The sequence below is a fragment of the Hyperoodon ampullatus genome (assembly GCF_949752795.1).
Source record: "Hyperoodon ampullatus genome assembly, chromosome: 11".
Taxonomy (NCBI): Eukaryota; Metazoa; Chordata; class Mammalia; order Artiodactyla; family Ziphiidae; genus Hyperoodon; species Hyperoodon ampullatus.
In genome coordinates, this window is record NC_136924.1 from 39,717,737 (window position 1) to 39,731,232 (window position 13,496).

At 45.1% G+C, this 13,496-nt stretch overlaps 1 protein-coding gene across 1 annotated transcript in view; it reads right to left on the bottom strand.

Moving 5' to 3' along the window:
* The window catches only part of EFCAB6 (EF-hand calcium binding domain 6), a gene marked incomplete at both ends in the record, with an annotated part of 231,404 nt that overhangs the window by 179,083 nt on the left and 38,825 nt on the right, over positions 1 to 13,496 (bottom strand). Inside the window, one exon of the mRNA XM_079714428.1 lies at positions 5,685 to 5,751. Coding sequence (XP_079570554.1) covers positions 5,685 to 5,751 — 67 coding nt within the window. The remainder of the gene's footprint in view (positions 1 to 5,684; positions 5,752 to 13,496) is intronic.

Consider the following 13,496-nt stretch of genomic DNA (forward strand, 5'->3'; position numbering starts at 1 on the left):
GGCCTCATTTTGAGTTTGACACGGTCTTTTTATTAGGCAAACAGACTGTATTCTGATACATTCATTTGTGCTAATGTGGTGTTCTAATGTTAAGCTATGTTTATGAAACGGTTGTGATCCTAACAACTGTTTCTTATCCCTCAAGCAATAATTTTTTTAATTTATTTTTTAAGAAAATTCACCTATTTAAGAAAATGGATATACCCATCACTTGTGTCTTCCCTTTTGTGAAGATATTACCGACCAAGCAAGCAGCTTAGTACCTCTATTTACTAATCGCTTCTGAAATGACTAAGGCTGCATCTACACAACTCCAAGGCACCAGGGTAATCCCATAACGACTTGTGTCACTTGGTGTCCAACAGACACACTAGTCACGGCTGACTGGGTAGACCAGATATTCTGACATCACAGCTCCCAGGCTAAAAAGAGCAGCCCTGATTGGGGCAGTGATGTGGTATGAGAGCAAACAGCCTGGGGCTTTGGGTGGGTTTGTTTATTTTCCTTTTTTTAATGTCTTTAACTGAATTGCACATTCTTGAATTCTAGTCTTTAATTTAAAACAATTTTTTTTTTTTGCATGTTGGGGGAGGAGACTAGTCATGACACTTCTAAACACACACTGTGTTCTGATATGTCAGAATAGCTTCCTGTGTCTCGGCAATTCTCCGGACATGGCTTACAATGAGTATCCCCTCACCTCAAGAGGCAAGATGAGATTCTCTTCTTTTGTTAGCCTCTTCTTTTACCTCCACCTCACCCTCGTGTGGGGAGTTGACAAAAGATAAAACAGAGTAAAAAGACCCAAACTTTGTTAACCTGGAAACACATGGAAGCTTTGCTTTAAGTCCTTTTTCCTGGCAGTTTCCTCACCTGAAGCATGTGGAGAACCTAAGTCTTGGGCCTCGGAAGGTGCTGTGGCTCCAGGACGGGGCTGGGGCCCTGCAGGACGGGCAGAAGCATAAGCGTCTGAGGAGCTGGGAAGAAGCATGGGAGGGCAGGATGCCAGAGACAGAAAAGGAAAGAAAATTCCCAAATCTGAAGTAGATGCTACACGGACAAAGAGATGATCCTGTGGCTAGGAAACAACCTCCACTCATTCATATGGCTTCGGTGAGCAGAGATGCTTCTCTGCGATGGGCTGGGTCCACCTCCAGGCATAACAAAGAGTCACATTTGCTGCAGGCAGCCACCTTTCCTGAAGGGTCCTCCCAGACGTAGGGTGGCCTGAGGTTAAGAGCCAGGACCCTGGAGCCAGCAGCCAAGGCGGGGACTGCAGCTCCTCTGGCCCCCAGCTGTGCACACTTGGCCCAACTGCTCAGCCTCTGTTCTAGTTTCCCTCCATATCAAGGTGGGATAACAAGGGCACCTGCCTAAATTGAATACATAAACACAGTAAAGCACTTAGAACAGCTCAATCCGTGCTAACTCTCGTTATTATCAGAGTTGGCAAAATCCAAAAAATTACATCAGTGTCCAAAGGATTAAGGCCCAGCCAGCTGGGGGTTCTTTGGCTGGGAGGCTGAAGCAGACACTGTTGGTCACTTTCTCCAAATCCATTGACCTCTAACCCCTTCTCTTTCTAATGAAACCCTCCATTTTCCATTTGGTTCAGATATCCACCCCCTGGGTGGCCCTGTGCCTACGGGGAGGGAGCCTAGCCGCCACACCAGGGAGTGACCAGGGTTGGTCCAGGCTGCCTGCAGCGGCTAATGCCACCGCCAGTGACTGGTTTGGGTGGGGACAAAATCCTGGCCTGTGAGTCACAGGAAGAAGTTTCCCCGTGTTTATAAAGAGTCACAGTGGAAGAAACAGCATGCTGGAAAAAATCCGACATCGCAGTATCTTTGTGTTGAGCCTGGAATGCCGGCCACCTCCTGGTGACTGGAGGAGATGTGAGTGAGCAGACCCTGACCTGCCCTCCCTCCGGACTTCTTAGATGAGATGAGAAGTTCCTTATTTTCTCAGCTCAGTTGGGGGTCTCTGCTTGTCACAGGGTAGGACACCAGACACCTCGGTGGCTGACGGGGCACCACCTGGTGGCGGGTAAAGCTACCACAGGAAGGGTTTCAGGAGTGCCTGACAGGGAGGACCAGCTTCACTGATGGGTAGAGGAAGGGACGAGTATTTACTGAGCATCTGCTGTATGCAAGGGCGTCACTTACATTATTCTCATTCATTCTCGTGATCACTCTGACGGGTAAGTGCTGTTGTCTAGCCTCCAGAGACGGGGAAAGTCAAAGCAGTGGGAGACCTGCCCACGGCCTGTGGGCCGCTGCAGAGGTGAGACTTCAGGCCAGGTTCGCCTCCTTCCCACTAACTCCCTCTGCCTCCCAGGAGATTAAGAGAGCAAGGAACCTGAAAACCAGAGAACTCAAGGGCAGCCAAGGAGACGCCCCGTAGAAGGCACAGAAGAGGAGCCAGAGGGAAGCACAGTCCTCTTTGTGACACAAGGAGAAGCCGGGGCCCAGAAGGCGAGGGCAAGTGAGCTGCGCACCAGACTCAGAGCGCCCACTGGGTGGAACCTGAGTGCAGGTTAAAGCAGGAACCAGGACCAGCGGGAGCCTGAGATGACACCCTGAGGACCACCTGGGGCCCCACGGACGCAGACAGCAGGCTCTTCACGTGAAGCCACGGGTCACAGTCACCAAAGGACGGAGAGATGGGCCCCGGAGACCACCCAGTCTCCCTTCCCCTCAACTGATGGAGAAAACGAGACTCAGGAAGCCCAAGGTCTCGACTGAACAAGGAGCGTGAATGTGAACACATGCTGGAAGGTCTAAGTGCACATGAATTAGGGCGAGGCTGAGGAACCAGCCATCAGACCAAGCTCACTGCAGAAGAAAACAATTAGGAAACCCAAGCCCTGGGGTTCAGGCAGTTTGGGGTGCCAACTGCTAACTACTTGTTGGTTTAGGAAGGCTAGACCACACACACATTCAGCAAAGTCTGGCTCCCAAAATTCAGAGATACATTTGCATGCATTCTTGGCTCCAATAAGCCATGTGGACTTATATTTAAAACAAAAGAATTAGCATCTTTCATTCCCAAACTGTGTAGATCGCCCAGCAATGACAATGTATGTCTGAAGACAGCCTTCTTTTACTAATCGCTAGGTGTTCCTCTCTGTCTCCAATGTTTGAGTGTGGCCCGTTTGCAGGACCAGAGTTGTAGCTGGAAACATGCTACTGCACACAGCCAGCAGCTGAGGAGTGGATTTGGTTTGTTCTGTTTACTTTGGGGTCGGTGGGAAGGGATGACACTCATTTAAGTTCCTACCTATACTTCAAAGGAAGCTGTAGTAATAACCATAATAATGACAGCTGGCATCACCTAAGTGTTCCAGGTGCTTTATGATGGATACCTTTAAGCCACACAACAGCACTGTGAGGTGGGTGCTCTTATCCCCACCGACAGATGAAGAAGCCCAATGACAAGGACTTTTTTTTTTTTTAAAGAGACAATTGGTTGGTTTTTTGTTTTTGTTTTTAGAATGTTGGGGGTAGGAGTTTGTTTATTTATTTATTTATTTATGGCTGTGTTGGGTCTTCATTTCTGTGCAAGGGCTTTCTCTAGTTTTGGCAAGCGGGGGCCACTCTTCATCGCGGTGCACGGGTCTCTCACTATCGCGGCCTCTCTTGTTGCGGAGCACAGGCTCCAGTCGCGCAGGCTCAGTAGTTGTGGCTCACGGGCCTAGTTGCTCTGCGGCATGTGGGATCCTCCCAGACCAGGGCTTGAACCCGTGTCCCCTGCATTAGCAGGCGGATTCTCAACCACTCCGCCACCAGGGAAGCCCCCACCAATGACAAGGACTTTGCCCAAGGCCACCCAGCTGGTAAATGGCAGAGCCCGTCCACGCCACCTGCCTGCCCAGCGCCAGGGTGGCAGGTAGAGTTGGGGCTGCAGCTTGTGCTGGCCAGACTGCACGGCAGAGAAAGCCTTGGAGCTGCCCTGTGGTCAGGCGTTACCTCTATCACCCGTTCCTCAGCCTCTCACCGTCACCCTTCTTTTTAAACCGCGCTGCTTTAAACTCACTCTTAGTGAGGGGGCTTCTATGGGAAGGAAGCCAGGATGAAAAAGGACTGAGATGAAAGGGCGGCCAGTGGTGGAGTTCCCCTTCAGCTTTCCTCTTCGAAGCCTCACTTTCAGTAACTTACAAGCTAGGCCTATGTCCCTACCTTCCCCTAACTGTAACGTTGCATTACTGACCCACCTATGTAAGCATGATCGTCATAAACAGCTGACTTTCCTAGGATAATTTCATGATTAACAAAGTTTGTGAAGAGACAAATTAAAGACATATACCATAAATAATATCTATTACATATCAATTACAAATATTTCATATTTCTTACAGAATAACAAATGAACCACAAGAGAAGCAGCAAATCATTACACCAGGGTTCCTACTAACATAAACTAGAGTGAAAGTAGATTTTTAGGAGCACATAATGCTAAAAAATTATCACACTAGGATGAATTTTCTGGTGTTAATGGCATAAGCCAGGGAAATTTAGACAAACATTTTGTGGGTTTCTGGCTATTTTTGATTTTGAAATGTTTGACAATCTCAGAAGGGTTCAAAAAGGAAAGAAAATTTGTCACATTTCAAACCAACATATTGAATCAAGTAAATTAAACTATGATTCTCAAACTGCTCGTATAACTGACAGGCTCAAATGCATTTTAAAAAGGGGTCCGATTCCAGCCCCCGACGGCCGTGAGCATCTCCTCCCTCCCTAGTTGTGCGCCCTGATAGCTACCCACAATCAGCAAACAGGAACAGAGCTATATGCTCCTTTCTAAACACACGTAGTAGCTTTTGTGGCTAAATTACTCAATTCTTAAATATGTGTCGCTCTGAGTTTCACCAGTTATTTTTACCACGCGGCTCTTGATTGGCATTTACTGCTGAAAAGCAGTAGTTTTCTCTTTCTAAAGAAAACCCTGCCTCAGTCGTAGACAAAAACCAAAAGGGCAGCCCTACTGATAATGATCTAAAGTTAATACAAAAGTAATTAATATTCCAGGACATCGGCTGGTGTCGTTCATCAAAAAGGATGCCATCCGGGCAGGCGAAGTCATGTGAATACAGGCTTTCGTGTGAGCTCTATTGGGTGAGGCATGAGAACGCAGACGACAAGACACAGCTCATTCTGCATCAGCTCCCTCTGCTAGCAATTACTTTTTTTTTTTTTTTTGGCATTTTGGGTTTTTTTATTAAGAATTTATTTTTAAGAGCAATGTAAGGGTCACATCAAGATTGGGGGAAATGTACAGCAATTTTCCATATACCTCCTGTCCCCACACATGCATGCTGTCCCCCATTATCAGTATCCCCAACCAGAGTGGGACATTTGGTTCAATTGGTGAACCTTCACTGATGCATCGTAATCTCCCATAGCCCCTAGTTTACATTAAGGCTCACTATTGGTGTACGTTCTGTGAGTTTTGTCAAATGTATAATGACACGTAGCCATCATTATGGTATCAGAGTATTTTCACTTCCTTAAAAATCTTCTGCTTTCCACCTAAATCATCTTCTCTCTCCACCCTCTGCCCTTCAACCTCTAGCAACTACTAAACTTTTAAATTTTCCATAGTTTTGCCTTTTCCAGAAGAATAGCAATTACTTTTGACGAAGGGTGGGGATGGGGGGAAGAACTTTGAAAGCTCTCTATTACCTTTTCTCCTACTTGGACTTCGAGTTCTTTTAATGTCCGACAGCAATTCATTTCACTCTCACCTCCCCTTAAAGATAACAATTAAAAATCTTTTGTTAAAATGTTTTAACTACATTAATGTTTACATAGGACACACAGAGATCAAAATTATAAGAATTTCTAAGTCACGTATTTTTTAATGCAAGGTCTTTCTTACGCACTACCATCTGCCAGAAGCGTGAACTTGGGCCAGTTACTTAGCTTCTCTGTGTCAGGTCCCTCATCTGTAAAATGACATAGCTTCTCCATGTCTCGGGTGCCTCATCTGTAAAATGACACACGACATCGACTCCTCCTGGGGTGGGGTGGGAATGGAGTGATTACGGCCTTCACACAGAGAGCCCTCATGGAGGCCAGACCCCATCTCATATGACCCTCACTTCATGGGTTAGCGGCCACCACCATCCCGCTTTCCAGAGGAGGCTGGAGGAGCCGAAGGTCATCGTGGGGAAGCCGAGGCACCGGTTTCAGACCCAGGTGGCCTGGCTTCACGGGCCACGCTTAACCCTCGGCTGTGGCACTGTGTTCTGACCCCTGCAGGCTCCTGCTCGCCCCGCGGTGTGCACTGAGCCCCTCTGCAAAGGGCTTAGGACGGATGTGCGTCTATACCAGCCCCCTGTCTCCATTCGCTTTTATTAACTATTTTTGATTTTGCATTACCTGTGCATCTATAAACCGCTTCAGAGTCTCTCTTTGGAACTAACCATAGGGCTAGTGTGAGGATAAAGGACAACAGAGGCCACTTCAGAGTATTTATCCAGTGCCTCCTACACTCAGGCCTGGGCGTGGTGTCGAGCAGGACACCGTTCCCAGGCTTCAAAAAGCTTAATGCTAGTGACAGTGACAGACTGGAAATAAGCAATCAAGTAAGTAATGTAAGCTGAAGTAATAACAAGTGCTCTGAAGACAGTAAAGACAGGTGGGGGTAGACTGGACACTGGGGTGAGATGGGCCGACTCTCTTGGATGGGGTGGACGACAGGGCATTTGAATAGAGACCCACAAGCTAACAAGCCAGGAGCCACCCTCTCGGAGGAAAAGCTCTCCAGGCAAAGCAAAGGGAACGTGCAACAGCTTGAAGCCCAGAGGTGGCAGGAGCCTGGCACATCCCAGGGCTGCTACTGTGGAGGCCAGGGGGACCAGAGCCCACCAAGCAGGGCCAAGGAACATGGGGTGAGTCCAGAGATGGAGGCTTACACCAGCGCCACGGTGTGGGGGCCATGATGAGGAGTCTGGACTTCACACTGGGGAAGGGGAAGCCACTGGAGCGCTTTAAACATAAATTAACTTAATTTTACACACGAGGAAACAGGCTCAGAGGGGTTAAGTGCCGAGCCCAAGTTAAAGATGAAACCAGGAACCCAGCCTTATGATTCTGTGTTAAATGTAATATATTTAAAATCGTTTTAATTATGTATTGAAGAGATACAAAACACTATTTGTAACATATGTTTAAGATTTAAGGAATAAAAATCATACATACCTGACTTTTTACAGCTGTGTGCCCACCATCAGCTGAAGAAATGGAGAAATGCCACTGCCCCAGGGGGCACAGGAGGTCGCCCCTCCCAACCTCAGCCCCCTCCCCGCCTCCTCTGCATTTGGTCAAGGCTTCCTCAGCCCCAGTGGCAGCTCCTCTGCCCAGTCTGGCTCCAGTCCTCTTCCCTTCACAGGGAAGTGTGTACCCCAAACTCCATCTCAGTATCTGCCTCAGGGGAGCCCTGTCTACTGTCTGATATTAACTTAGTGATGCCAGCTTTCTTTAGATTAGTATTTATTTGAATAGTATGTCTTTTTTTTTCTTTTTCTTTTTTTTTTTTTTGCAGTACGCGGGCCTCTCACTGCTGTGGCCTCTCCTGTTGCAGAGCACAGGCTCCGGACGTGCAGGCTCAGCAGCCATGGCTCACGGGCCCAGCCGCTCTGCGGCACGTGGGATCTTCCCACACCGGGGCACGAACCCGTGTCCCCTGCATCGGCAGGCGGACTCTCAACCACTGCGCCACCAGGGAAGCCTGAATAGTATGTCTTTTTAAATCCTTTTACTTTTAACCTTTCTATAAAACTATGTTTAGGTTTTTCTCTTAGTGGATTTTACTATCTGTTATCTTTGTCTTTCAAGTGGTATATTTATTAGAATTACTGATATATTCAGGATTTCTATTTGTCCTGCCTATTCTGCTGCTTCTTGCCTTCTTTTGGGTTGATACCATTTTTATCATTCCACTTTTGTGCCTCTGTAAGTTTGGGAGTTATACACTCCACTTTTAGACTTGTAGTAATTGCTCTGGAAATTGCAACCAGCATAATTTTCAAAGACTCAAGTTAATCAGAACTTTCGTCTTCCGACTGGACAATGTAGCAACTCCAGAACATTTGACTCCAGTCCCTCCTCTCAATTTATATATTACTACTACCATGTGTTCTAATTCTATCCTATTTTTAAATTCCAGAAGCCATCAGTATTCCCTACAGTCATTAGTATGTCCTGTACTTGCCAGGTGTTCAGCCATCTTCCCTCGGCATCCCTTCTTGCATCATCTCAAACCTTCCACCTGGGATCACTTTCCTTCTACCTAAAGTATACCCTTAGAGTTTCTTTTTCTGGGCCTGTTGGGGGCCAAATCCATTTTTGTTTGAGAATGTCTTTACTTCAATATTTAAAATAGTGAAAGATATTTTCTTTAGATACACAATTCTAGGGTGGCAGTGATTTTCTTCCAACACATCGTAGTTTTTAATCCACTCTTCACCTGGCTTCCATTGTTACAACTCAGCAGTCACTTTTGAGTAAATGTTGCCCTTTGGCTGCCTTTAAGGTCTCTTGCTCTTTGGGGTTCTGCCCCCACCCGTTTTAAATCCTTTTTGAGATTTGCCTTCTTGAATCTGCAGGATAGCACTTTTCATCAGTTCTGGACAATCCTCAGCCATTGTTTCTTTGGCTATTACCTGTCCCATCTCTCACTGCTTTCTTTACAGAGCTCCAATTACATCATTTATGTCTCTGTTACATTCTGGCTAATGTTTTCTGACCGATCTTCCAGTTCACTTATTTCTTTAGCTGTGTCTAATACGTTTATTAAATTCATTGAGTTTTAAATTGCTATTGTGAGATATAACCTTTACGCAGAAAAGTACATACAGTACATATACATAGTTTACTTACAATTAAGGCAAACACCTGTTTAACAATTACTCAAATCAAGAATTAAAGCCAGGGCTTCCCTGGTGGCACAGTGATTGAGAGTCTGCCTGCCGATGCAGGGGACACGGGTTCGTGCCCCAGTCCGGGAAGATCCCACATGCTGCGGAGCGGCTGGGCCCGTGAGCCATGGCCGCTGAGCCTGCGCGTCCGGAGCCTGTGCTCCGCAACGGGAGAGGCCACAACAGTGAGAGGCCCGCGTACCGCCAAAAAAAAAAAAAAAAAAAAGAATTAAAGCCAAACAAAAGAGGCTCCCATTTGCCTTTCTCCAATCATAATATTTCCTCTCCTCCTAGCACTTAAGATATCACTTACTTTTATTTTGTTATAATTTTACCACCTAGGTATGTATCCCTAAACAATAGAGTTCAGTTTGTCTGGTTTTGAACTTCACATATGAACAGAAGCATTCGTATGTTTCTTCCTCCTTCACTATATTACGTCTGCGAGAGTCATTCAGGTTGCTGACTATACGTGTCGTTTGTTGGCTGTCATTGCTGTTTTTCCATCGACTTATTCAACAAATATATATTAAGCACCCACTATGTGCCAAACATGGTCCTAGGGGCTTGGGATACATCCATAAATAAAACTGATAAAGTTGCCTGCCCTCATGGAGCTCACATTCTAGAATGAGAAAATCACATCTGTGTGTTAACCTCATGGGTGTGAGCCGAGTGACCTACAGCTTTATTTGGGGGAGAAGCGCTGCGGACACTGGGGAACCACCAGTCAAAAGCCCTAAGACGGGAGCAACAAGAAGAGGACACAGTGAAGAAAGAGGAGAGCAGAGAGCGCCTGTCAGGGAGGCCAGCCAGGGCACAGAGGGCCCTGTGGGTACCGGGTACCATAGGGTCACTTGCCTTCTGCCGTTTAGCATATCTTTTATGATTTCCTTTAGTCAAGATCTGTAGGAGGTAAACTGTCTCAGTTTTTGTCTGCAATGTCTGTATTTCACCCTCCGTCTTTATTTTTTAAAATGTTCCTCAGTGACTTCTATCATGTCTTTAATCTTCAGAAATTCAAAGAAACCGTCCAAACTGAATTGACCTTTAGAGGCATAGAAATTCAAGATGTTATGCAGAAGGCTTCTTTTCTTTTGTTTGAATCGGTTCCTTTACTGGAGTTCCTTTAGCTGCTTGTTTCTTTGTAGCAAACAAGTTTTCCCCTCCAAATCCTGCTTCTCTTGGCCAAAAGCCTTCTTTCCTCCTTTTTTCTCAAGCTACCCAGGCTACCTGCCTAGAGTCAACTTCACATCTGCTCTGTTGACAGATGTTCTACCACTGTTGCTTGCTTTATCCACTTGAATTTGTGGTACCTGGCCTGGCCAAGGAATGTTGCAATACATGGTCTTGTGAATGAATGTTTTTTTCAGCCTTGTCAGAGCAATAATAGATCTACTTAGAAACTTTGTGGGAGGAGAGAGGGAGGACATGAAGCCCCGGAAACTTGGACAAATAAAGCTGGTTACGGTCATCAGGTAAGCAAGGGAAGATTTTAGAATAGAAAAAGAGAGGAAAAATTCAATTATCAGATTTGAGACTTGAGGGCAAAGTACATGGTCACAAAATGGCTAATAAGTCAGGGAGAGGAGGGAAATAGGGCATCAGTCTGAATCTGACACAGTCCACAGTCTCCTTTTTATGTGTATTGTTTTTTAACTTCTTAGAATCAGATCCATGCAGTTTCTTTCTTCTTTTACACACTCTTCCATAGTTCAGTTGGCCCTACATGTTGATGTCTGAAATGTGACATTACACAGGAAGGTCGGTTGTGTTCTACCTCATGTCTAAGCCACAGTGAACGATAAGTTCTCACAGGTGACAGCTAGTTGTAATATATGCCACATATGGCTAAAGGTTGATATTTGAATGAAGGAAATATTGATGCTGAATTAAAGAAACCGGATGTAAGTACAGGGAAAAATTCTTTGATTCTTGTTGCTTTGCCTTATAAACAATGCGTTGACACCCTGCACGTATTTGTGAATGAATTTTGTTTCAACATAATTCTCAGGCTCTTCAGTAAGTTCTTCAGAACTCCGTCGTGAATCTTTCTGCATGGTGCTCAGAAAGCTTTCAAAAACTTCTGCTAAGATCTGTTTCGGTTGCTTTGTACGTGGAAGTCTGTAGTTATTCTTCAGGGAGGTAGCATTGTGCTGAGTGCCACACGGATTACCGAAGTAGGAAACACTTTTGGTCCATAAGCAGAACTGTTCGACATGTCCATCAGAAGCAAATCTCAAAGGTTCAATTTACTCATTTTAAATAGAATAATTCCTTGGATGTTTTGGAAGGGTTATTGATGATACTGCCATTATTACAGATGATGTGAGGTCATCCATGGCAGATGCAAGAGGAGTTGCACATTTTGTCCTTACCAGCTCTCATACACTCAGAGGCATAGACTTCTTGACATCACTCCAGGTCCTAAATGACTTCTGATGCAAAACATCCTCTTTAATCTTCATGTTGCTTCCAACTTAATCAACCACCGTAGCACATTCAGTAACTTCCTCATATTAGACAGTTCTGGTGAGGCTGAGATGGCCAGGACAGAACAGACGGCATATCTCTTCTGTGCTGTGTTCATTCTACGTTGTCAAGGGCATCAAGTTTCGGCTGATACAAAATATGACCTCTTGAACCGTATTTCCAGAAGGGAAGTGCTGTGACCACAATAATAAGTCCCACCACCACCAATTCAGGGAATTTGAGCTGCAAATCTGTCAATGTCCTAAGATTTAGCCCAAGTCTAATGACCAGATAATTCAATGCACAGGCTGCCTCATTTTCATACAAGTCAGTGTAAAGAGAGTATACAAGATCTAGGTGAAAGGTAACCTTGAACACCATAGGCAAAGGTGCCAGATGTGTCTTCCTTTTCCAAATACTCTGATACCAGTGGATGAGCAGATACCATGGCAAGAAGAGGAGAGTCTCTCAGGGGTTCCCACAGAAAAAGTTCTCATCCTTATTCTTACAAACATAGTATAAAGTTCTAGGATGGCAAATGTTTAGCTTCAGTGCATTGAAGACATTTTCCCACAATCTCATACATTTCATTCTCACTGTTGAGACATCAGTGTCAGTCTAACTGTCACTCTTCTGAAGTCAATTTCCTTTTTCTTCTCACTGCCTTTAATATTTTCTCTTTGATGCTGATGTTCTGCTGTTTTACCATGATATGTCTAGATAGGCATCCCTTTTTATTTATCTGGCTTGAGATTCTAACCCATTACCTTTTCAAATATAATCTCTGTCCTACTCTTTCTCTTACATATCTGGAAATCCAGTAAGAAGTATTGTTGGGCCTTCTCTTCCCACCTCCCATGTCTCTCTTTTTTTTTTTTTTTTTGGCGGTATGCGGGCCTCTCAGTGTTGTGGCCTCTCCCGCTGCGGAGCACAGGCTCCGGACGTGCAGGCTCAGCGGCCATGGCTCACGGGCCCAGCCGCTCCGTGGCATGTGGGATCCTCCCAGACCGGGGCATGAACCCATGTCGCCTGCATCAGCAGGCAGACTCTCAACCACTGTGCCACCAGGGAAGCCCCTCCCATGTCTCTTATACCTGTTCTCCATGTTTGGTATCTTTCTGTCTTTCTGTGCTGCATTCTGGATAATATCTTCAGATCTATTTTCCACTCCACTAATGCTCTTTTCACTGAATCCACTGTTTTCACCCATCCGCTGAATTTTATTCTATAATGATTGTATCTTTCAATACCAAGAGTTCCATTTTGTACTTCTTCAATTGCCTCTTGTTTTGCACTCATATATTGAATCCATTCTTTCATTTCTTTAAAGATATTAAAACACTACTTTTAGATTCTGTATCTGATAGTTCCAATATCCCACGTGTTTGGAGATCTGATTCCACTGGATATGATTTCCATTTGTTTGCGGTCCTCATTCTTTGTCTCTTCATATGTTTTCAAGGTTTTTTTGTGTGACACTTTATCTGTGGTTTTCTTTAAGGGCTATGTTGTAGATGTATTCCTCCACAGAAGGGCACACCCAGTCCAGGACCAGTTTTAAGTAAATTCCTAGCCTGAGACTTTTCAGACCACACAGGTAGCATTATTTTAGACACAGATTTTCATGAATTGACTTGTGATTACAATTTTTCCCCTATTCACCCAATGCCAGCGTTGAAACTGGTAGGTTTCCTTGTGCCCTTCTGCCATGCAGGTTTATATTTTGTAGATTATCCTTATAAGAGGGTATAGGGGTCCCAACTGTGCCTGTACTGGTCTTCCCTTAGGTTTCTCCACCTTGGGCAGACCCTGCAGGTTTTGACTCTTGTCCCCTTCACTCCCAATAGCCAACAAAACTGAAACACAAATTCACCAAGATTTGGCCAATACCTTCAGGGTAAAAACTGGCTTTATAGAAAGCTCCCTTCTCGGGATTCCAATTTTTACTGCATGTTTAGCCTCTGAGAATTACTTTCTTGCCAGCTCAGTAATGTATTAAAATATTTTACCTTTTATCCATCATTTTATTTGTTTTCAGTGGCAGTGTTTTTCATGGAGGTAGCCTACCATAGTACTAGAAAGAGAAGTTTCTATTCACTGT